This window comes from Dreissena polymorpha, chromosome 4 (assembly GCF_020536995.1).
Source record: "Dreissena polymorpha isolate Duluth1 chromosome 4, UMN_Dpol_1.0, whole genome shotgun sequence".
Classification (NCBI taxonomy): domain Eukaryota; kingdom Metazoa; phylum Mollusca; class Bivalvia; order Myida; family Dreissenidae; genus Dreissena; species Dreissena polymorpha.
The window spans coordinates 73,617,121-73,644,254 of NC_068358.1; the positions used below are offsets into that span (position 1 = coordinate 73,617,121).

Here is a 27,134-nt window from a genome sequence, read left to right on the forward strand (position 1 = left end):
CGTATGCGTTCTTGACTTATCATACGACAACCACCTGGTGGACGGACAGACCGACCGACCGACCTACCGACCGACCGACCGACATGAGCAAAGCAATATACCCCCTCTTCTTCGAAGGGGGGCATAAATATAGGTGTTATTGTCCATTCATTCATAGCAGTCCTAATGAATTAAGGTCATTCTCTAAACATGATTAAAGTCTAAAGAAGGAAATAATTTTATTTTTTTACAGTTTGAACATTAAGGTCATTCTCTCTTCTCTTCAAAGTATCACATTTCAATTATACAATATAATACAACATTTTAGACTTTATTATATAATCCTTAGTCAGGATAAGATAAGAGACAAATGAATTTTTATAATTTATTTCAATTTCAGGTAAGACTAATAAATGATTTATTAAGTACTACATGTACTTTGGCTAATAAATTAAACTAAGACACTCAGTGACACTTAGACAATCTGACAAAATATAAAATCTATGGCCAATATATACGTCTAAATTCATAAATACTATCACACAAAATACATCTCATCAATAACACACATTCATATTAAATTAGTTATCTCTTTATATTATAAATATGGTACATAAAGTGTCAGATAGTGGTACATAAAGTGTCGGTACATACACAGACTGGTACGTAATGTGTGACATTCAACATTTTAAAAATCAGTTAACAATACATGTATATGGACTTCATTGTTTTGCATATACGCAATCAAAGCATATTTATTAAAAATTAAAATAAAACACACTGTTCATGGCTGTATCTTTTTATTTATACATGCATAAACTATTCTGGTTATTAATACATTTTTAAAATTATATATAAACAAGAGCACCACATTATGGGTGCCAAGCTAGGTTGCGGTGCAGTTTTGAATAAATGAAATTTATTAAGAGTTTTTAGAGGTTAGTGACCTTGACCTTGACAGAGTGACCCCAAAATGGGTGTGGTGTGTAGAAATCATCACGGTGCATATACATGTGAGGTTTCAATGTTATAGGTGGAAGCACTTTGATTTTAGAGCCGATGTAAAGGTTTTAGCACGACGCGGACATCTGTCGACGAGCTATGACAATACCTATGGTTTTCCCCGAAAACAGCCGAGCTAAAATTGAGCGCCATTAGTCCAAATTTTTGACGCTCTTAAATATTAAGCTACTTTTTATATGGGTAATATTTGGAGCAAAAAATTTAGCCCATAAAAAAAAGTATCTCTAAATTCTTTGCACGTCTTATAAATAAGACTAGTGCGCCATATAAATTAAATGGAAAACATACAACATTGTGTCAAGAAAAATAAAGCTGTAAAAATCTCACCTGCTCGTCTTTGATGTTGCAATTAGCACATTCAGCATTTTCAGTATCTACTAAATAAATATATGAAAGTGCCAAATGTCCAAGATACCATGACGTCCTCCTCAAAATGTTAGATCCTTTAAACTCCATTTATTTTATCCCTGATTCATCCTCTCACACATGAGGCCTACATGTAAGATTCCTTGTAATGTTCACAGCGTTTATTTTAAATCGTTTACGTTCTCAAATTTCAGCAGGTATTTAATTATAAATATTTATTTATTATTTTGATTTATTTACTATTTCGAAGATACAGTCTTGCAACGTGTTAAGTTAGTCTAAGTTACGTGTTTAGTGATTCTTACAAACAATAGACTGACATGAAAAGTGGCTCCTTTTGAAGCACAAACTGCATCCATGTATATATTACAGCTCGCCCGGTTTGATAGGGCCTGTTTTTGATAATAACTAATTACCATTTTTCACTTCCGTGTTTATTATGTTTACCAACGCCATGATGGAAAATCCGTTTCCCACAATGCTTAGCGCGCATTCACACAGGTCAGTAAGACCGGTGTGACACAATGGGCAGTAGCTAATAAATTTTACCGCGGTAGGAAAGGCATCTTTTATTATTAGTAGTAGTAGTCTAAAAAGTCTAATAAGTTTCTACTAGTAGTAGCTAATAAAACAGGATCGGGTGGAACATTTGTGGAACTGTGTCAGAACAGAAGAAAATGCCGAAGCGAAACCTTCAGATTCTGATAGACAACCAGAAGACGGTTTATTTTCCGGGAGACACGATAACTGGACGTGTACAGTTTGACGTAGATAAACCTCTTAAAGTAAGATGTAAGTAAAATGGATTGTTCCTTTTTTTAACGTGTCACACTTAACCATTTAGGACAAGAGTAGACCGGTAATTATATTTGCGCAACATAAAATGTCTTTACGCGTGGTTTGGTTTTCATCATTTTTTTAAAAAACAAGTGTCAACGCACAGAATAATGGTTAAATCGCAGCTTTATTAATCTTCATTTAACAATGAAAAATCAGTTGTACAGTCTACCAAGACTAGTCCGTTGTTTCCTGAAGATACATTACTAAATCTATATAAAAAAAATACATCAGTATCAACTTATTAAGCGATTAACCAACAAACAGTCTACACAAACAAATGCATCCGAATATATATATCCGAGATTATACCAGTTTGTCAAATATTAATGAATTTATATAAAATGTGTAAAAAAACTTATTACATATATATTTCAATATAAAATAAAATAAAAGTTTAGAAGAACATGTGTCAAAAAATGCGAAATAAGCCAGATATTTAATTCTGAAATCGAAAACGACTGTACAGTCGAATTCGCCAGCATGTATATCATGCATGTACAATGTGAATCTAAACTTAGTTTAAAGGTTCATTTTAAATTCCTGCAACGATATATATTTAAACGACATGGTCCTAATAAAAAAGACGAATGCTTCGGTTATTGTAGGAAAATATGTGCGTCACTATCGGCTAGGGGCGCTAATTTGTCTTTGCTGCATTTTATGAATTTCCTTATTAATGTATAATTTTTCTTGCCTATTTTGTGTTATTGTAACCTATTTTATCAATATATTACAATTTCACACATATACAAAATCGTTTAATCTCGCTTTAAAGCAGATATTTATCTTATACAAATGTTATATTTTAAATATTGCTAGGAAAAATTCATGTAATTTTGTTAATGTTTTCGATACTCGCACCGCCACCTGCTCAAGCGGGACTCAAAGTCATGACTACAATTAAAGCCTACTTTAATAAAAATACTTCTTCACTAAAAGCGCGAAATAAATAATATGCAGGCGTATAGAGTTGTCCCATGTGCACCTCATGTCTGACGAAATTAATTTATGGTAATTTATGCAGTCATAAAATCATTTATGGGACTGATAAGATCTTTTGTTGATAATGGCCAAGAAGCCGCATCTTAAAGTATGGTTTATATAACTTGGAAGTTATTAATGAGACATAATGATACATTCTATAAATAGCACGGTTCGACCAATCAATAGGCAGCTTGGCCATTTTGTTTTATCGTTGAAGGAGGAAAGGCAGGTTTCTATCAACAGCTAACCTTCTCCTTCCCACCTGCCGCCTTGAGTTTGTTTTTTTCACTGTGATGTAACTGTATAGTTAATCTTAACAACTTCATAATTTTTGTATTGTATTGTTCGACATATATGTCAAACGTTTTAGTGGCATTTTCGTCACAACTTTGAACTGTGTTGAAACATTCATTATAACTTGATCTGCGTTTTTTGCAACCCAGATATGTCACATCTAAATGTATGTCTTTTCATATTTGACATATTATGGTTTATGTTTACATTACATATAAGAAAATGATGTTTTATACTAGACATACTTAGGATGTCTCAGTTTTGGCATAAATAAATGCCCATATTCAGCATAATCCGTCTTGTGTCTTTATATGTGTCATGCTAGTCCAACCACACCGGTCCCTCCAATACTACTTGTGGTTGTTCTGCATTTCTGGATCTGAACAGACCATAAAAAGTACTAATACAGAATTTATCATGCCCGGTTAAAGTGTTAACAGAAACAGATGTGTTTATGTATAAATATTATCTTTTCTTAAAATCGAGGAAAAGCATTTGTGAAAAGCAAACATTTAATATATATTTTTAAGATAAAATTGTGTGAGTCAATAAAATACTGAAGGGCCTTCGACATCAAAGGAATGTTTACATCAGCGGAAAAATACGGGCTGCACAGGCTAATCTTGTACGACATTTTAAGCACGTGCATTAAACCTCTCGTTCACAGAGCACGACCCATAACTTTGAAATCCTGAACGGCCCAGTTATAGCGCGTAAAAATGTGTTCGCAAATTTTCGGCTATCAAGTCCAAGCAAAGCACACATTTGTATTCAAATTTTATGTAAATACATTTTAATATTTTTACAATAACTCCGATTATTATGTTTAATGGCATGAGAGAATAATTTATTTCATTAAAAGTTTGAAAACAAAATTCTACTACGTTTCCCTAAAAACACGTTAAGTTCCCTTGCAGATACTTATACAAATGATTTCAGTGTACAAAGCTGGTGTCTTCCTAATAATTCTTAATATGACTCCAAATGATTCAAATCGGTTACATCTTACGTAAAAACCACGAATTCAAACAAAACTAAAACGCTAGATATTATATAAACATTTACACACAAACCTCTCTATATTCGATTTATTCAGCCATCGTTCTGAAATTCGTGGGATGGGCTAACGTTCACTGGTCGGAGAGGAGAAAAAGCGGGAATCGCAGCTACTCGGTGGCCTATCATAACCGCGAGGACTACTTCAACTTCAACAACATCCTGTTAAGTAAAGGTAAGCAAACCAATACCTACATTCCTAAATATGAAAGCCACCGTTTTCATAAAGTTGTATAATCAGTGAACAGTTTAAGATTATTTTGCAATGTATACAATATACCAAAGTTGAATTGAATATAGTTGACGGAATTTAATAGTATTAAAATAAGTGCTTTATGCTGGTGGTATCGAAACAACAACATCGGAATAAACAACCAATGTCTCTTAAAGGATAAAAAAAAATATTGAACTTTAAACGATAATGATATAGTATGCCTTACATAGGTAGTCTGCTCCACTTATATAAACTTCGATGGTCAATTATTTATGTGTCTGTCCATATATTAATTAAGCGGGCTGATTAAGATAATAATGGGTGCCCACTCAACTGTGTACCACAGTTATTGAATGCTTTTTCAAAATATGAACATTTATTTCGTCAATAGCTTTTTCGTATCAATATTTACAAAGTTGCTAACAATTCCGTTAACACCAAACAGAAGTCCCCTTATTGAAATAATAATATAAGACTACGTAATAAAGCATGGGTACGTTTACAAAAAATTCGTGACGCAGTTTAGTTTATTTAAATGATATTGCTGCTCGTTGTTTTAAATAAAAGCAACCTAAGGAAATGTGTGACTACAAGAAATATAAAAGTTCTTTAATTTTCATTTATGAAGTTCTTTTGATATTGTATCATTTTATGCTTTGTTGAACCTTAAAAAAGTGGAGTATAATGTAAGAAGTAGTAAACATCACATCGGGCCTCCTCGCTTTACAGGGACCGCCAATTCAGCCCGTATACGTCAAATGACCTTAGCATGCGGATTTTGTCCGTTCGCCGTTTTTTAGCTGACTGGTCGGTCACTTTAATTCAATGGGTATCTCATTTATCCGTGCGATCTCTTACAAAGTATATTAAACAAGAAATATATCTATATATCTAGAAAAGATATACGGCATTGATTATGGTTAGAGTTGGTGAAAGGTAAATAGTTCAATGAATGTCTTTTTCTGTGCAGTTCTAGCTGCATCCTACGCAGTACGGGATGTTACGCGGAGTTTTCGCGGCTTTTTTACATAACATATTGCTGGTCATAAACCTATCGATACAAAACAGAAAACCAAAAGAAGAATGGAAGTGAAATTAAAACATATGAGTCAACCGGCCACACGCGAAGTTTCCGTACATATTTTAAATATTTATACGCGCGTTCTTCAATCAAACATGTTTTAGTGGTTTGTCGGGCATTGCTATTTGATTCGATTATTAATAGTATCGAGAATAATCGCGCTCATGCTTAATACATTAATCAATGTGGTGGAATAATTGTCGTTAAATTTAAAAAATATTATTTATCATGGTATTGTTGAAAACACATTAAGAATCTATTATTGACATAACATAATTATATCGCTGAATATCTTCATTTAACATTTCTGGTCTAAAGAAAATGCAGTTCACATAGTTCACGCGATAGCGTCTATATTATATTACGATTATTTTACTGGCCGCGAACTGACCCTGATACCTTGCGGATTGGAATGCAATTCATTAAAGTGAGGCCACGCTTCCACTGCTGGAACGACGGCTTGTTTAAAACTTTATAGTTTTACATGTTAAATGTTCAATTTCAAAAACAATTTAAAATGGTTTGGCAAAAACGAATATCAGGAAATGGAAAAACGATACTTTTATGAACTTAAATCGACTAGTACACAGACAGCAATATGGAAGTAATTACTAAATATGAGGACATAGACGTTAAGTTCAAACGCTCGGGCGCTGGCAATCCTCTGAAAATAAAAAGTGCACGCACAAACTGTATTAATGTAAAGAGTTGAGTGTAAAACTGTTCTATCTATCAAGCCTTTTTATTTGAGATAAAATTGTTTCATGCTGAACATGCAGTAAAACAGTGTTACAAAGACGCGGTCATGTTTCCATTGTTCTGGTGGTATGTTCAAATCAGCCAATGGTATAAATGAAGTGAATTAATTCGTGTCTAACCGCGGGAATATTTATATGAATTTTACTGGTCATGATTAAAGGTCACCTAAGGTCAAAAGTGACGTTAAACAGCTATGCCGAAAAAAGACTTGGGAAGTTTAACGAGCGATTCGACCTTCAAATCCGCTGAAAACACATTGTAGGTAAAGTTGTGTATTACCTTTGTAATCCCCTTTGTTGTTGTATTTATATGTTTAATGTTTCATGATCTAATTCAATGTAGCTTTGGTCACAACACTATTTAGGTTCGTTAAGAAATTAACCAGATCTGTAAACTGTATTAAAACATACGGTGCATACATTGCTAAGCAATGGTATGTCAAAACTCATGAATAAGTCGTTTGAGCTTTTCGGACCGAGATAAAGACATATGGATGAACAAAAGACAGTGTTGACATAGGCCACCGACAAAAGAAGCTTTAATAGCCCCATAATTACAGTTTGTATTTTATGTTGCACATTCATTTCGTTTGGAGTAGCCATTAATTACAATTCTCACGTTTCGTTTTAGTTTATGTTACACTTACCTGATCCTTTACATTCTCGTAAAAAAGAACATGCATATCATCACACAGCACCTTTTAAGTATAACTCGCTTCATCAAAGAATCTACTGAATGTTTAATCAAATCGACGAAATCAGTCTTTTTAGACGGGCGGACGTTCAAAATGAAATGGAATGCAGCTTTTTCAATATATGTATAGGATATTGTTGTAAACAACATTATGTAACATTGTAGATGACAATACAGCGATGCGATTTTCTTTCACTTTAAGACAATGCGTCTTGCAATTGTTTCATTTACGTTAGACCTGTTCTGAAGCTTTATAGTTAAGGAAACACGTTTCAATCGTCAAAATAAAAATCAAGCGTAGTTTTACGACATTGGCGTGGATAATATTTTAAATCTTAAACGACATTTGAGAACAGTCAATCAATACAATAGAAGATTTGTGAATGATTCACACGTATAAAAAACTGATTTCTTTCAGACACGTCAGGCTCAGACGAAACCGTTTTATCGCCGAATTCCTATACTTATCCATTTAGCGTTACGCTGCCGTACAACATTCCGTCCTCGTACGAGGCTTACATCGGACAGGTGCGCTACATTTTCAGCGTGAACGTTGACAGACCCTGGGCCTTTAATATCAACGCTAAACACTTGATCACCGTGATGGATCCACTGGACCTGAATACCATTCCCAACCTAGAGGTAAAAACTGACAGCCTAAACGTATCTTACAGTACGCCCTGTAGCCATAACTAAGACGTGCAAAACACATACATTTTTTAACCTTGCTTTACAGCATCTTGGTTGATTTAATTCAAGTGTTTTTATGCCTACATTCTTTTTTCGTTGATATCACAATCTGTTATGCATTTGTAATCTATGGTTCAAACACGCATAGCGTCTTTCACAATGTACACCCGTATAAACAAGGTTTTCAAAAATAATGCCTTGTAAGACGGCACCTATTGAAAAGAAATTCTAACAAATTTATATTAAGCAATACTTTGTGTATGTCCAGAACAATGAAGGAAATACCTCTATGTTTACAGTCACGTGCAGAGAAGACGGACCAGAAGGTGCTGTGCTGTTGGTGCTGCGCCTCGGATCCCATTTGCGTTCACGTCCGCCTCGAGAGACAGGGCTACGTGCCCGGAGAGGAAATTCCGTTTTGGGCGGAAATCAACAACCAGAGTAACAGGACAATGAGCTGCACCCAGGCCAGGTTTCTTATGGTACTAACAAGATTCTAAATGTTTGCTCAACGGTTGATTGTTGTAAGCTCATTCGCCGGTGATTTAATTGTAATAAATCAAAGAAAGACATCTAACAAAAATCAAAAATAAAATAACATACTATTGGACTCCACATATACCGCAATAATAAGGCTTTGCGCCAATATCAACATTTAATATAACTTGAATTGCGTTCATGCGATCATGAACTCAATTGGCCAACTGCAAACCAAGCACAGGCGTTCGTCCAAGTTTGCTATTTTGACAAAAAAAAGAGTTCTTCTAAAACGATTTAATTTCGGATTATTTAAGACGATAGTGTTATATATCTTTGGTCAAACAAGTATTGTATTTCGTTGCCATTGTATAATAACACACAGAAAGATTTTTCTGAACGATACAGCGACGCACAACACTTTTCAAAAGAAATGCGCTACTTAAAACGATAAACAAACTTCTTTTTTCTTATTTATCTTCAATTTATCAATTTTCATCTTAATATAAAATGAATATGTATATTTATCAACCCCAATTTTTTCAAGTAGAACGATATCGGACAAACTACAGCAACAAAACAACTTATGCAAACGTACCATTTGAACAAGTGAATATCCATTTTCTCCAGCAGTATTTTATTCCTATTACACACACTTTAATGACATCAATAAGAACGGTCATTTCGGGCGGCGAAGCCAGCACACATCCCTTATACCTTATGTTTACTTTTAAATAGTACACCGTGTACTTTATTAACACGTGTTTTAATAGTAAGAGTACTAACGAAAACGCACAGTATTACTACAAATGAATTCAAAGTTCGTCAATGATTCTTTACATAAATTGTATATGCTTCAACTAAAATCAGGTAATATAATTAACAAAACCGAAGATTATAGAACACTCGGTTGATAACTAATGCATGGTGTTCCTCCATCTAAAGGTAAACTTGGCGAGATATTGAAAACATTTTCAAAATGCCATGACTGGTATTTATCAATGATGACAAAGAATGCATACCGATTTTGTCATTAATCAACCGCAGTTGCAGCTCTGCGTATTTAAATGGTCATGCATATTAGCAATTTTTAACAACCGCAACGGTTCAAGTGAAGCATCATCAAGGCGAACGCAAAACGTGTCCTGGTGGAGGCATCGGCAGCAACAACCATATAGCGCTCCGACCACTAAGCTGAAACTTAAGAACAAGCGCATCAACAAGAACACCAGAATTGGATTTTTACTTGGAGAAACAGAAAGAACTTGAGATAGTAAAGGCATTTCAAGAAGAGATAGGTGTCAAGTGTGCAGCCCGAAACATCGCAGACAATCACATTGACACCATCGCCAACAACATCAATGAAGTCCTGCTGTCATCAACCGAAGAAATTATTGAAAGAGAGAGAAGGAACAACAAGCCTTGTGTGATGGCCGAGATCATGGATCTCTGCGAAAAATAAAGAGTGCTAAGGCATTAGAAGTAGAAGAACATCAGCCAAGATTCCAGGACAGAATCACAGAGAGCAAACAGAATCGATGACAAAAGATGAAAGAGGCCAAGGTTGAGTGTATTTAGGAGCAATCTGTCAACATTTACACAAAGATTACCAAATGCAACAGTTAAAAGGCCTACAACACCCTCCAAGCAGCGACCTCAACAACAACCCGATTCAACCAGACCCAAGTCTCTTTTAGAGTTCTCTCAGACAAGAAGTCGACAACGAAATTATGCATTTAAAGGCCGAGATTGAGGAGGCAGTGTGCAAGAACATCTCAAGGAGAGGACAACGTCCATTCCGAGCTGATGAAGTAATTAGGAGAGGCAACGACTTTAACAATGAAGGCATTGTGTCAGGATTTATGGGAAGAAAGAATTTGCCGAAGAAGACGACCCAATCGTTGGACATCCTCATAACAAAAAAAGGAAAATTCAAGCTTTTCGAAAATACACAACATTGCCATCATATGCCATCTCATCAAAGCGGCCAAGGAACTTATAGCGGAAGAGCAGGCTGGATTCAGAACAGAACCGAGCACAGTGAAACATATCTGCAACTTCAGATTCATCATTTAGAAGCACCCGCAACACCAACGTGAGCTCTTCAACAACTGCATCGACTTAAAGGAAGCATTTGATCGAGTGTGTCATTATGGTTTATGAAAGTTTCAGAGAGGGTTCTAAAGTTTCAGGTCCTTATCGAAACATTATAAATAACATTTATCAAAACATTATTATTAATATATCCTCACGCATGCCAAACAACAATTCATACTTTATACAATATATCCCCAAAACGCAAAGAGTCATATTACCATACAATGTTTTTTTGGAGGGGTAGGGGTGGGTGGGCTATTCATCATTTTGATACGGATGCAGCAGATGGTCAGCGTTTCTTACACTTTATAATTTGATAAATTATATGAATCAGCACCTGCTTTTCAGATATTCAACAACAACAACAATAAAACAATAACACACTATTCACATTAAATTAATCATGACCCGTTTGTATTCAATTTATAACGAAAAATATCGTTTCCTCGCGGATGCTCAGAGAGCGAACTTGTTTTCTTATCAGTCATGAACTAATCTGCACATTAGTTTAGTTTATATGTTTTCAAAAGTACACGTTTCAATTTCAGAGTGTTTCTTACCATGCAACGGCTAAAACTCGAATTGTGCAAAACCATCTGACCCAAATCAAACATGGCGAGATTGAAGGTGGCGGCACGGACGCCTACGTCAACGAGAAACTTCACATCCCTGTGGTCCCTCCTTCGTTCCTTAAAAACTGTAGGATCATTGATATCCGTTACTATGTTGTGGTAGGTGTAATTTTCAAAGAACGTTATCCGCTAACGTTTCATGATATCGTTAATAATGATAAGAGATACGATGCAATGTTATATCCCATTTTGAGAGTCTTATATCTGCCTCAATGTAATGTTGAGGTCTCTTTTAAAAGTGACATGTGCATCTTTTATTTGTTGTTGCCACTTTTTAAGAGTTATCTGTCCGTTTTAAGAGATTTATATCCTCTGCTTTTTAATCGAATGGCCCGTCAAAAGAGACTTATATCTGCCACCGTTTCAGATAAAACCCATTTTTTGAGATCAGATATGAACCGCTAAAAGTGATATTATGGGAATTGTTCACTGTTGAATCGAGCTGAAAAGAATTAACAGGTCAAAAGAGTTAGTTAAAATGTGTTTACTGACCAATTATCTGCAACTCATCTTGCTACCAGTTGTAAATAAAAGAATATTTTGTATTCGATATTTTACGTGACCCACCCAGTCCTCTAAGCCGAAATGATCCGTAAAACAAAATTGTGTCTTTGTGTCGTATGAACGAATCTGCACTAAAACTAAATTTAGGTTCACATCGTACATACATGATCAGTTGTCAAACGAAAGTACGGTTGATATTCAAATGCATTTTTTTCTCTTTCCGGGATATTGTTTTAGTATGTCGATGCTGCATTAACAAATATAAGTGTATATTAAGTAAAAACACCACAAATAAACAACGTATGCGATAGACACTTATAAACTGTTAGATGCCCATAATATCACTTTAAATAGATAAGGTATGTCCCATTTTAAGATATAAGGTATGACCCACTGTAAGAGATCAGGTATAACCCATTTAAAGAGATCAGATATGAACCACTTTAAGAGAGCGGAAATGACCCACTCTAAGAGATCAGGCAAGACCCACTTTAAGAGACCAGGTATGTCCCACTTTAAGATATTAGGTATGGCCCACTTTTAGAGATCAGGTATGACCTGCTTTAAGAGATCATGTATGACCTACTTTGAGCGATTAGGTTCAACCACTTTAAGAGATCAGGTATGACCCACATTAAGAGATCAGGCATTACCCATTTTAAGAGATCAAACCTGACCCACTTTAAGAGATCAGGTTAACCCACTTTAAGAGATTAGGTGTGACACACTTTAAAAGACTAAACGTGTGAGGAAAGCGGATTTCAGAAACTTATATTCGCTACTTTATTATAATATATGGTCCTCTTTAAGTAACAGATATCCTCGACTCATTGAATGACCCGTTTCAATAGGAAATGTCCGCAACTATGACATGTACACTGAGTGACTTTTAAAACGCCTCACTTTATCAAAACAATTTTTCACGATTAAAAAATATGTTAGAGTTTTTTAACTATAAATTATATGTTATTTACAAGTAAAACAATTTATACCCGCTAAAATCTGCAAGGAAATTGAATGTCGTAAAAAGCTGGCTACACATAAGCTATTTACACGTTTTTTGCACGTGCTTCACAATTATATCCACGAAATAAAATCTAGTCCTGTTGTATGTGTATGTAATCGACAAGCAAACAAGACAAACACAAAATATAGTTTTAAAAGGTGTTCGCTAGCATGCCACGCTAACTAGAACATGAGCGTTCAGAGGCTGTTGGTATGCTGAGAGCCGGAAGTGGCGTAACCGACGTCGCGCGTCAGTTTAATTGCGCGAGATCCACGGTTAATCGTCTTCGGGAAAGGTACGCCGTCACCGGAAGTATTAAAGACCGTCCACGCCCGGGTCAGCCCAAGATAACAACGCCTAGACAGGACGCCAACCTTCGACGCGTTCACAGACGTTACCGCTCCCGGTCTGCCACCCAGAGTACCAGACCAACAATTGGTATCCGTGGGTAAGTTGTGCACCATATTTTATCATTTTATGATGCTTGTACAATATTTGACAATCCAACGAAGTTAGAGACTGTTCAGTCACTTTTGTTTTTCAGGCGATCAATCCATGTCCGAACCGTGATACGTAGACTGCGTGCCGTTGGTTTACGTTGTCGTAAACCTAAACAGGGATACGTTTTGACCGATAGACACAAAGCTGCGAGACTTGTTAGGGTACGTATACATCATCGGTGGACCCGAAGACACTGGGGGTACAGTTCTATTTTCAGATGAATCTAAGTTCAATGTTCAGAACTGTAATGGACATGTTAGAGTGTATTGTTCGAGAGGTGAGAGGTTCATTGAACAATGCATACAGAAGTTTAATTGTGGCTTTGGTGGCAGCATTCTTGTGTGGGCTGGGATTTTCCAATTTCACAAAACTGACCGCTAGGCGATATATAGGCACCGTATTAGCCCCTGTTGTTGCTCCATTTATACAGCGTAATCTCAGAGAAGGATTATTTCAACAAGACAATGCACCTGCACACTCAGCTCGACTTACAAGAGCTTTAAAAAAAATCCACGAATGGAATTGCTGCAAGACGCTTGAGAGCCCATCGTCCAGCCCCTAGAAATCTCAACCAGTTACGTCAAGCCTTAATACACGATAGAACAACATTCCCCAACAACAAATAACAAACATTGTGTTGTCGATAAGACGTAGATGCTGCCTACATTGCTTCTTATGGAAGTTACACGCGTTATTGATTTTTGTAAAATTGCGAATTTCAATGTTAATGGTGTTACTCCTAGATTTGTGTTATTTCCTTTAATTGCAATAATTTTTCAATAAAAATTTTGGAAGTTGCTTGTAACATACCTTTGCTCATTATTGCCAAATATCATACAAATTGAAGAATGTATACATGTACTTTACCAGTTCGTTACTTTTACAACTGGAGCGTTTTTAAAGTCTCTCAATGTATTTCTCTTTATAAGAAACTGACATCTGATCTATGTCATGGTATGTATCGTTTGAAGATGCATATATCCTGTACTATATTATGGCGTAACCCGTTTGAAGAAACTCATGTCTGAAAGTAAGTTTGATTCGTGTAAAGCGATTGATGACGCTACCATTTCATGAAACGACTTATTTTAGAAAGCTCATGTGCGCTACAAGTGAGGTCCGTTTTGAAATGCTGATACCTGCTACTTTGTCAAGTACAACCCATTTCAAAAGACTTATATATGTACCTATGTAAGGTATTTGCCATTTAATTGCAACAGCTCAATAAAGTCACGTGATGTAATGACGAACCGCAATTGCTTGAAGTCAAAATGACGTTGCTGAAAAAAACTTCGGTATTTTGCGCGCTAATTAATATATTAAAGTATCAATATAGCCATGTTTTTTAAGGTTATTGACGAAACGTAATCTTTTGCTTATAGAATAATTAAATGATGTACATTTTATAGCATTGAATAACGCAAAAAGAAATCAAAATAATATTAAATGTTGAGGTCTTAACTTAGTAATGTGTGGCCACAACTAATAGCTTGTTCTAACAATTTATAAAGTTGAGGTCTCAACATAGTAAGTTGTTCCTTCAACTTAATAACTTCTGGCCGCAAGTTACTAAGTTGAGACTATAACTTTATAAGTTGTGGGAACAAATTACTAAGTTTTGACCATACAATAGTTAAACCAATCAGATAGACCGTTTCATCTTTACCGTTTTATCACCGTTAGTACCTTTATATTCGTAATATTGTGTGTTCGGGTTCGAGCGCCGATTTGAGCACTATCCCCGAAAGCTATGGATCCCAGGAATGAGCCCCTGTCTGAGCACTTGCCTTGTTAGCGACTTGGTTCAGGGATCCATCTCCGGTCTGAACGCTAGCAACGTAAGCGTCGGATCCCGGTTTCGAGTCCCGAAGCACTCGCTTCATAAGAGAGTGGTCTATGGTTTTTGGATTTGAACTCGGGACCCTTCTTGTAAAGGGCGATTGCTCTGACCGGGGTTCGATCGCGTGAACCATCACTTACGAGGCGAGTGCTAGATGCCTAAGTTTTCAACGGTCCCTTGGTTCGAATCACGGTATTAGCAGTAGTCCGAAAAGCTAATTAGGAGTTTTCGACGGTCCCGGGGTTCGAATCACTGTTCGAGCACTAGCCCTGAAAGCTTTGGGTCTCTAGATCGAGCCTCGGTTTGAGGACTTACCCTATAAGCGACGGCTCGAATTCCGATGTGAGAATTTGCACCAACATTGACAGGTCCCGGGTTCGAGCCCCAGTCTGAGTACCAGCCCTGAGAGATATGGATTCCGGGTTCAAGCCTGTGTCTAAGCACTTGCCCAGTAAGGGAAGGATCCCGGTTGCGAAACCTCAGTCTGAGCGTTCGCACCGAAAGCTACGGGTTCACACAGGGACTCGAACCAAACATCCGTCGCTAACATACCATACTTACACTCGCTTTCTAAGCGAACGGTTGCCGAAATGAGCACTAGCTCCGTAAGCAACATTTTCTGTTTTCGAGTCCGGAATGAGAGCTAGCCTCGCAAGCTATGGGTGTTCGGGTTCGAGCGCCGGTCTGAGCACTAGCCATGTAAGCTATAAATCCCGCATTTTTCGGGTCAGGCGCAAAGACTATGACTTGGATTAGGGTCCGTTCGCTTATTAAATGGTAAGTACTTAAACCGGGATTTGAGCCCGGGGATCATAGCATACAGAGTTAGTGCTCAGGCAGGGCCTCCAAACCGGGATCCGTTACGAAGGGTGCGAATGTTTAGACTGGTGTCCAAGTCGCTTACAGGAAAAATCCGTAGACTAAAAACCAAAGACCTAGCGTTTAAGGGAGGCATCAGACCTGGATTCGCAACCGGAATCCTTCGCTTATGTGGCTAGTTTTCACACCAGGGTTCGAACCCTTAACCAAGTCGCTAACTTGGCCATTGCTCAGATAGGGGCTCAAATCTGAAATCCATGGCTTACATGGCAAGTGCTCAGACAGGGCTCGAACGGGGGATCCATAGCTAACAGGGATAGTGCTCGAACCCGAGCACCTACTAGTATAAGGATTACTAATTGTGATAAAACGGTAAATATGAAACGGCCGATCTGATTGGTTAAACTTAAATTAGTGGCCTCAACTTAGCTAGTTGGTCCCACAAGTTATTTAGTTGAGGCAACAACTAATAAGTTGTTGGAAAATGTTATGAAGTTCTCGCCACAAGTTTCTAAGCTGAGGCCTCAACTTAATAAGTTGTTCCCACAAGTAATTTAGTTGAAAGAATGAGTTAATAAGTTAAATGAAAAAAATACATAGTTGAGGCCACAACTTAATAAGTTTTGGAAACTAGTTATGAAGTTGTGACCACAAGTTACTAAGCTGAGGTCTCAACTTAACAAGTTGTGGTGACAACGTACTTAGTTGTTTCCACAAGTCATTTTAAAAGTTGTTTCCACAAGTTATTAAGTTGATGCCATACTATTAATAAAGAATTGCGGTTGTCACTTCTGTTCGGCGTGTAAAACAGAAAACACGCATTGCTTTGCTATATCTAATGGAAAACAGTGGACTAATTTATTCTGTTGAAACAAAATCTATTACAATAAGCTGTCCAATTTGCCGAAACATCACATAAACGCAAGTCAATATTACGAAGATTCATTTTACAGCAGATTTATTAACTAAACGTCAAATTAATTCCATACGAACATGCTCCATCATGAGACACTCTTAAAAATGATTAAAGTAATCTTTATTTGATTTTGTTCAAGAAATGTTTAACAAAAATACGTCTCCTGAAAACTTGTGTTTTTGTAGGTTCGACATTCTAAATTGGAACCATCGATGGGTCCTCAAATATGATAAAGATGGCCGATATTTAAACATATGTATCTGCTAATATGCCATGGTGTGCTCCGTTTCTAGAGAAGATATTTAACTATGGCGTTGTACGGCCCGTTTAAAGAGATTGACATCCGCATACGTTTTAATGGAATTGCAGATCGTTAGAAATGCACATCGGTTAGTTTTATGGTATTATCCGTTTGAAGATACTAATATCAGCTTTTGCGTCGTGTATGACTCGTTTTAAGAGTATACATGTTTATCCCATTTTCACCGCAACATTGACGGTATAACACGTTGTGGAATATACTTGCTTGTATTCAACACTGTGGAATATACCTGTCGCGTGCACGGACTACTTTTTCAATGACGTCATGCGATATGCGCTAAAATTAGGTCGATATTGTTTGGTTCATTGATCGAATTATAAGGTCACCCATTAGAAGAAAATGTGCATATTTTGCAGAAAAAAATATATATATGACATATTCATCAAAAGAAATGTTGAAATAAAATATAAAATTACACGATTTTTGTTTTATTTTTTTATTTATATTTACTTTACCACTGAATGATTTTTCATAAGAAACAAAGTCGACAAAACTTAAGCTTCAAAATTATACGACCTTCAACCTTTAAATCTAGTCATATGACATAATTTTTCGCCATCCGTATAATGAATCAGCTGATTGATGGCGTCATAAAATGACATACTAATTGCTTCATTTTCCCCATTTTTTTGGACGATTTATTATAAACGCGACTTATTTCACATGTTTTCTACATGTACTGTATGTCGACATAACTGAATTGTCAATTGATCACATTTTCCTTATTTCGTGTAATGTGCATTGTTTATAACCAAAGCATATACTTTTGACATTTAACTTAAATATTAAGAATGTACAACAAGCCATACACATATCGCACAGTTCATGAATAATCTGCTATGTTTGCTTTCCTGTAATTAATTCACGTTAGGCATAGAGCTGTGTAAAGTATAAGATGGTAAAAATAACACCACACTGGAATTGGGAACGTCCCATTTTGTACACGGGTATTTTCTACTCATTTATATGTTGTGTACTGGAATGTTTTCCATTCTTTGTGTATTTATATATTAAATTATTTTCTCGTACAATAAGCGCATTTACCATAGATAAATAAAACATTGTGCAAGTTTAAACATAATTATGTTTGTATGCAGAAATCTGCAAATGCAACCGAGTTTACCAACGGCTATTATTAGATAAACTGCTCCGGTTCATTTGAACAGCAGTAATGTAGAGTACATGACGTAGCGTGTGACGAAGAAGAAAGTTTATCGCGTTCATAAACTCATTTGAATAAAGTGATAGAATGGCATAAGGGTCTTTATATAACTATGCTAAAATAATTATTAAAGACCCTAGATGCAAAATCGTCAATTATTGAGTTAAATGGATTATGAGATGGATTTTAAAGGATAATTAAAGGTAAGATACTAGTTCTTACGTGTTTTGATTTTTGTTTGTACTTTTGTCGTTCCCTGTTCTCGGGGAAATGATTTTAACATGGGCGCCATTGATGCATCGGATCACACACGGCATACCCATAACATTATATAAAAAACACGTTCTGCGCGTCCTTAAATTCGTCGTCCGAAGACGGAAAACGTATTGCCCTGTATATTTTGTCAAATAAAGTGTCAGTCGCTGCAATTGTCTGTTTACTCGTCAATATTGTCAAGGTCTTCGATAGCTAAAGAAACTTCAGCGTACAGTTTATTTAGTATTGACAGACCTGTACAAAGTCGCGCCAGTCAAAAATCATAAAAAGCGACATTTAAAGTTATGGTAGCAGAACTAGGTGTCGAAATTAGACGACTGTCGGAATTACCCGACATTGCGCTATGTTGGCATCGACAGCATTTTGTCAGGAGCAATCGCCGCCATATTGGATTTTGATCATTTTCTTTCGAAAATAAAATGAATTATAGTCAAGTAAAATCTTCTTTTCGCGGTCGTAATGTGTTAAAATTCGCATACTGCGTGAAATTGAATGTAGGCATATGGTGATATTTTTAACTTGTTTTACAGTTTGTGTGTGAATTTTTAAAGACTATTTTGCGTACTAGTCCAAATTTCTGACGCTCTTAAATATTAAGCTACTTTTTATATGGGTAATATTTCCAAAGAATTTAGCCCATATAAAAAGTATCTCTAAATTCTTTGCGCGTCTTATAAATGAGACTATTTTGCGTACCAGAACAAATACATGTATATCACTACGCATGGTTACATTTGTTAGATTTTAAGTGTTTTTATGACTGAATTAAAATCATTGTTAAGGTTATTAGATCTATTTATGTTAAATGTCACGTTGAAAAAATCAAATGGGATAAATAGAATACTAGGATTAGCGTTGAATACAGAGAAGTTTATGTTGCTCGGCTCGAACACCGAAAGCGCTCGCCAAGGCTCGCGCTTCCGGCGTTCTAAGCCTCGCAACATAAACTTCTCTGTATTCAACGCTAACCTAGTATTCTCTATTTATCCAAAACAAAATCATGATAGGACTGGTTATAAGAGCCTGATAATCGCTTCTATGAAATGTATTGCCCGTTTTAAGAGACTGATATTTACCAATATGTTATGTATGGCCCATTTGAAGTGACTGATATCCGTTACTATGTCATTGTATTGCCCGTTTAAAGAGCCTGATATCATGTACTATGTCTTTTATGGTATGTTTTAAGAGACTGATATCCGCTACTATGTCATTTAAGGTCCGTTTTAAGAGAACTATAGTATCCGCTCCAGTAACTATGCCATTTTTTGTCCGTTTTTAGAGACTGTTATCCGCTATTATGTCATTTATGGTTCATTTAAGGATATGCTATCCGTTTCTATATCATGTATTTAACCATTTTAAGATAGCGATATCCGTGTATTTGTATGGTCCCTTATTGTATGACGTTGACGTCACTTCCTTTGTATTTGTTTATATTAATGTACTACTGATGAAGGCCATGGCCGAAACATGTTGAGTACCTAAGACATTTTAATAAACAGTGACGTGTTTGTACGATTTATTTAATTTCATAATGGATCATTTGAAAGATTTACATGATAAATTGCTTGCATTTTCTGAAATGTCGGGTAGTGCTTTTAAGCTTGAAAAATTGTTACAAACCGCTTCTTGCAAGATACATTGAGAACGGTTACCTATTTCATGCATAATCGAAATATTCATGAAAGTCAACCGTATGTGTTTTCTAAGAGATATACGGTAAATCGACCTTAGCTCGGTTTTCCACAAGATGCGAATTCTTTCAGCCAAGCATTTTGTTAGGACGGTTTTAGCATAACATTCTTTTAGGCAATCGTAAATATGTTATCTGTTTTACTCAAAGTCAACTGAACCCAATAAAATGCCATAAGGCATACACTAATTTTAGTTGAAGCATATTGCCTTGATGTTATATGTAGCATAACTGTTTGTCGGCAGATAATCGTAGACCCATCCGGTCTCGGATTCGGTCTTCACGTGCCAGTTGAAGTTGTGATTGGCTCCATTCCACTCCGATCCGTTGCCCAGCAGCATGGACTCGCACTTCCGCATCGCCAGGCTCCTATTGCCCCAATCGCGAACCTGCCGCCTCCGCCCCCTCCTTACCTTGGAGCTCCCGCGGGACTCTACAATGATACTGCGTATCCTCCAGCACTTCGTGAGTAATTCTAATCGACACAGATCGAATGATTTATAAAACAATAATAAGTCTATAGCAATTTATGCATAAATATGACATGTTTAACATACATTTGGGTATAAATGAGGTTCATATCAATTGCAGCTATACAATCAATTAGTTTGACAGTGTTTGTCCATAGTTTGTCCATAATTAAAAACATAAACGTGTGCTGAGGGCGCACTTCTCTGTCAGTTGTCCGTAATATAAAACAAGTTTATATGTCGCCGTGTTTTAAGTGGTGAAGAAATTTGACAAGAGCTCAGTATTTCTTTTATAAGTCCATAATTCTAATTAAATATCGTCACCTTAGCGCAAAACAGTGAAAAGTGACATTTTTTTCAAAAATGACTCTTTTGCATAAAATGATCTAAAATGATGTCATACATGTCCTAAATAAATATCAGAATGGTATTCCAGTTTAATTGGTACTTTTTAAGAAAATGTCATACTGTATTATTTGCACACATAATTCTGTTCGGTGCAGTAAGTAAATAAGTGCACTTGTCTACTTACTGCACCAATGTTCTTTTCATTTAAACTGCTTTGCATTGTGCAAGAAAGTCACAAGTGCACTTGTTCACTTATTGCACCAAAATAAGATTGATTTCCAGCAAAGTTATTTGGTGTAATATATTGATAAGTGTAATATATCAAGGCCAAATGATGATATCAGAGCTAGAAACTATGCATTGAATCCCAGTTAAAGGGATCTTTTCACGGTTTGGTAAATTGACAAAATTGAAAAAAGTTGTTTCAGATTCGCAAATTTTCGGTTTAGTTATGATATTTGTGAGGAAACAGTATTACTGAACATTTGCCATGGTCTAATATAGCCATTATAGGCATCTTTTGACGATTTAAAAACCTTACAATTATAAAGCGTTGCAACGCGAAACGATTGAATAATTTGGAGAGTTCTGTTGTTGCCGTTTAAATTTGTGAAACTACGAAGATTGCTTATATAACGTATAAAATACGCATTTTATGTATGCTTGGCTGGATAGCTCAGTTGGCTAATGCGTTCAGGATTCCGGGAGTCACTGGTTCGAACCCTGCTGCGGGCTACTTTTTTTCCTTTTTTAAGTTTTATTTTTGATTTTTTACTAGAGCTTTTAAAATTTCATGTTTACATTTATCAATATAAAGCATTTAATGACAAACTTAAAAACATGCCAAAATCTGTGAAAAGGCCCCTTTTAAGGGACATTAACACATAGAGAAATGTTGAAAAATTAAAACAAAGCAATTGAACCATAAACGTTATTAAAATCAACTTGAACACCAAACTGTACATAAAATTACAACGGGGTCACCAAGAAATATCAAATTTTCATAATATTTGCATTATCATTGACACACTGATATTCTAATGCCAGGTACGTAATATTCATTTTAACACATCAATACATTTAAATCAACTCGCACAGATTCAATTATTATTTATCATCATGTGTGGTAATTTGTGCTAAACAGATTCCTGACTGTTATTTCATTTTTGTTAATCATTTGAATTTTTGTCATCATTTTTTTTAAATTACTTAACAAGTTTTAAAAAGGGGTGTTTGTTAAATCATGCTGTTCATTTAAAGGATTATATAAATGACATTTGAACAACGTTGGTTTAAAAATCAAATCCAAACATACATTTTTACGAAAACATCATTAATATTTTCTTTCAAGAAAAAAATAATATCTCAGCCAAAATCAAGTGTGTTAACAACCTTTGGATTTTTAACGTACCTGACCATCAAACGTACATACGTATAATTCAAAGAATCTTTATAAGCATGCCTAGTTCATTTCATTGATACACATGTTTTGTACAAAAATGATAAAAATCTAATAGCTAAACTTGACAAATCTTTAAATACACATGTACATGGAAAACATAGATTTAAATAACTCCCTAAAGTCCATCAGATAAAGCGTCGTATCGACGCGAAACGATATTTTGGGAAACTACTAGGATTGCTTATATAGCTATAAAAACATCCGCTCAAAACATGAGCGTGGATGGTCGAGTGGTCTAGGCGGTAGGCTTTTTACTCCAGGAATCCAGGGGTCAGTGGTTCGAGCCCTGTTGAGGTTTAAATTGTAAATTTAAATTGAAATTTATAAATTGTATTCTTGTTTTTTTACAGGAGATTTTTAGTTCAAATGTTTAAATTTATCAATATAAAGCATTTAAAGCATTGAATGACAAGCTTCAATACATGCCAAAATCTGTTGGACGGCCCCTTTAACTTGCTCGACAAGTCTATTTCGTTCCTATAGACAACATGCAATTACAACTAAGTCAACTACGTTTACATTTTCAAATAACAAACATTATGATTAAAACGTTCACATTTAATAAACACAACTATTTTTGAGTTCTACAGTAGTTTATATACGTACTTCTTAGAACTATTTTCGAGTCCACATACCTGACACTTTTTGTCAAAACAATCAATTTTCACAAAACAAACTACATAAACTGCCTTTTGCTTTTGCTATAAACAATTGGCTATTGATAGTGGTGTTAAAAAACATGTAATGGGCATCTTCAAGTTTAAACTGCCTTTAAACATACACACCATTTAAAACCATTTTTAAATTTTATTTAAAGACCTCTACATATGTGTCATACAATATACAAAATACCATATAATGTCATGAAAGTACACGAATTGACAATGAGTTATTATTATTTACAAATCTAAAACTTTGATTAAATATGAACACGTAATTATGAATATGTTTAAAAAATACGGACTGCGTTAAGTTTCTTTTACTGCGATAGATTATTTAAGGTAACAATAAAACGCGTTTACCAACTAGTCAAACTGGCTATCTTTGCTTGTGCCGTAACAAAACTCCAAGCGCAATTCTTAGAACCAGTCAAATATTGCACCTTGTTTTGTTACGTTGGCGACACAGCACATTTTTGAGTGGTTGAAATTAAATTTTAATGGTTTCAAAGAATTTGCGAAATTCTCAGCGGAATCACAAAATTACAGCCCCTGCTTGGGAAATTCTTAGCGACTAAAGTCTTGATATAAAGCAAATGTTTATACGAAATAAACGCCTACCATTTTCTTACTGATAATACAAAATGCTTTCATATTTTTTAATTAGATGCTCGCTGGAGTGATTTCAATTCAACTTCCGCCATTTTTGGGGCATTTTACAGTTACTTCACTTGAAATGCGTCATTGAAAATGACGTACCGTACCGTACCGTACGGACTCGGAGGCGTATCGTGACCCGTACCGAGGGGAGACTATTACGATATACCGTCACACGGAGTACCGTGACACCCTTATGGTTTGATCAATGGGGGTTCATTTTTATCTGAGACTTTGGGCAACACATTTTCATCTGCGATATGTGAAGAGCCATTTCTGTCTGCGCACATTTCAGATATGTTTAGCTTCTGTACTTTTTTTCTGTTTCATTGACATTTCCTTGATGATCTATCATCTTCCGTTTAAGTGAACATTCGCGTAGGCTGGCTTCGTTACTTACATTGTGTTTTTCTGGTACAGTGTCTATTTTCCAGTGCCCACAGTATTCGCCTTTTGAACAGGCTTCACAGTAATATGAGACCTTGGCGGTATGTAACTGATTGTGTGCAGCAAATAATGCATGCATTTTTATGGTTCCCGAAACAGAATTCGGGTTTTTCATCTCGAGTTCTTTTGCTGGTTTCATACTCAGTTCCATTATAAAACACAGTCATACTCGATGCTTTCATGTCAGGGACTAGTTTTTTTCAAGATCGTGACCACCACTGTGGAATTATGGTTTGTGACATCAAAAACAAAAATCAAATTCTTGTGTTTCAGCTCTTCTTCTTCTTTATAGTAAGCAACTACCGGGTGCAGTGTAACTCCTGTGCTGTTCCAATAAGCGCTTTGAAATTCGTCGGCGTTGCTGCATGTGAAGTTTTCTGCAAAATCCATATGGATCAATATTTCATTTCTTGGCAAGTTGGCTTTTAGATTTCTTATTGCAGTATATTGCGTCTTCACCCTAGAAACATGCTGTAAGAAATATCGGAACTGCAGTTGTGTATGTTTGATTATACTCTTCTTTTGTGGTCTTTGATTTAGCTAATTTTATTTTCTTCTTCCCCTCTTCTTCTACGCGTTTCAACTCCTCAAACTCGACTTCTGTGTCATCCTGTATTTTATTGGTTAGCATATCTGTCATGTCCTGTTCAAATACTTTCTTGCTAACCGTTTCTGGGTTTGGTGAAATATCAATTCCTACAGAGCGAATGCTTTTAAATTTCATAGCAAATTTTTTATGTTTGCTGCATGAACATGTATTTCAGGTTATCAGCTTTGTCAAAAGTATATAGTCAGGATGTAGGCAACAAAAAAAAGATTTTGATACCTTGGTATTTGGGTTTTCAGCACAGAACTCGTGTCGCTCCATGAAGCTGATCACATCCCATTTGATTCTTTCTCTTTCCAGGAAATTTCTTCTCTTTGGAATAGCCATCAATGCCTTTGCAGTGGCCCGTCTTAGTACTTTTCTCGAAATCCCTGTTTCTTTACTTAGCGTGGAAATACATTTGTACTTCTTAAGGATATTGCCGCTCATAATATTTGCAATTGCCTTGCCTGAAAGGACTTTCAGGCCTGGTTACAAGCAGACCATTCCTCAGGCAAAATAAAACAGTCTAGTGATGCATTCTATAAAGATTTGCCCTGTGAGTAATAACCAAATTGTAACTGTTGTTTTTCCTCTCAGCTACAATAATGATCAAATTTATGCTGGATACTTTTTCCTGTAGTGTTTTATAAGAAATCATGGTATTTTGCAACAAAATTTAAGAAGAAAACTTGAACTTTTATCTACTTAAAGTGAAAAAGTGCAACAAAATTCTCCAGTTTTATTAAAAGTGCATGTGGGCTTATCAGTAGCCTTTTTATATATCAATACTTATATACTGGGAGTATGACAGTAAAATTCAAGATGATAGTACTGTCAACTTCAGCCAAGGTGAAGCCATGAAATTGTTATGATTCATCAATATAGAAGAATAAGCCATGTAGTAAAAGATGTCTTGTTTGTCTTATTGGTTAAACTTTTTGTCATTCAAATTTGACAAATTGTAATTAACTCACATTAAATAATATTGGCCGAAGTATACTGTTTCAATGTATGGTGATGTTGTCATTCTCCTCAATTTGTGCCTGTTCCAATGAAATTATTTTTCTGAAGTTTACAAATTAAATTTCGATTGCTTGTTGTTACAAATATAATTATGTTAAATGAAATACCAGTGTCATATTATTGTTTAAAGTTGATTAATAAATTATCAAACAATACATGTGTTTTTTTCATTAATATGCAAGACGTTTCTTTAAAAATGAAAAAATATTCATTTCCTCTTAAAAAGATTCATAATGCTATGCATGGCAGATCCCCAGTGCTCATAATTTCGCTTCCTACATCAAAATTGGTGTAAACATTATTTTGTTTTCAATATACTTAAACATTTTATTCTTAATTTTACTAGAAATTCAGTAAATTGTTTGATTTTAAACCATAATAACTTACTTTATTCAGTTATTGCACAAAGAATGTCCAGTGCAATATAGTAATAAGTGCACTTGTAACTGTATTGCACTAAAAATATTTCAGTGTCAAATGAAGTTATCTGCAAATTCATCAAATATAATATTACTTGGTAGCAATATACTGAAATACATTTTATCTAATATATTTTTAGTTAAAAAACTGGATAAAAATGTTAACAGTGTTAAAATCAAAGCTCAATCTTTTATAACAATCAGTTTTTTTACTCTCCTGTAAAATTTTGAAATATGGACTTATCAATGTTTTACACTAAGGTGACGATATGTTATCTGTTTGAGCACAAACGACGATCATTCGTCCATAATGGAAAAGAGCATTTTATATCTTGCCGTGTTTTAGCACAAACGACGTTCGCGCAGAGCGCTCTCGGAGCCCACAGCACCGCGGAGGCAGGCGACACTGAGCACACCTATGGAAACACAAACTTCGCACCTGTTTACACGTACTATAACTGGAGCAATCCGAGGAATAACAATACTCAGTTTGAGATCGAAGGATAGAATTACTCGTCGTTGTGCCGAATATTACATCCATGAAAATAATGTGTTAAGTTTCAAAGGACAAAGGACTGTATTTTTCGAAACCTTCATAGATTATTTTTGTATGCGTTCATGAAGCAATAAAGCCAATTTTTGCTTCATTAACTTTCGACAATCCACTGTTTTATTCGCCAATCATTGTATTCGCATGTTGACGGTAGCTATGTATTATCAACTTTCTTTTCGTGTGTTAATGTTTTATATATGTAGCCGTTTTATATCTGTATTGATCTGTTATATTTTAATATATGTTGTCACTGTAATAAAATAAAGTTAATCCAACAGTG

At 35.5% G+C, this 27,134-nt stretch overlaps 1 protein-coding gene across 1 annotated transcript; it reads left to right on the forward strand.

The window, feature by feature from the left end:
• Nucleotides 1-1,836: 1,836 nt before the first annotated feature.
• Nucleotides 1,837-27,134, forward strand: LOC127876078 (arrestin domain-containing protein 3-like). The gene is made up of 7 exons (XM_052420987.1): nt 1,837-2,160; nt 4,583-4,717; nt 7,708-7,931; nt 8,279-8,461; nt 11,102-11,284; nt 20,473-20,692; nt 26,648-27,134. The coding sequence occupies exons 1-7, from the start codon at nt 2,046-2,048 to the stop codon at nt 26,806-26,808; spliced, it is 1,221 nt and encodes a 406-aa protein (XP_052276947.1). The 5' UTR covers nt 1,837-2,045; the 3' UTR covers nt 26,809-27,134.

What these genes read in the sequence shown, in the direction of transcription:
- LOC127876078 (XM_052420987.1), top strand. Translation starts at nt 2,046, where the DNA reads ATGCCGAAGCGAAACCTTCAGATTCTGATAGACAACCAGAAGACGGTT. An exon ending in TAAACCTCTTAAAGTAAGAT is followed by an intron (nt 2,161 to 4,582) that starts GTAAGTAAAATG and finishes CGATTTATTCAG; the next exon opens with CCATCGTTCTGAAATTCGTG. An exon ending in TGCGTATCCTCCAGCACTTC is followed by an intron (nt 20,693 to 26,647) that starts GTGAGTAATTCT and finishes GCCGTGTTTTAG; the next exon opens with CACAAACGACGTTCGCGCAG.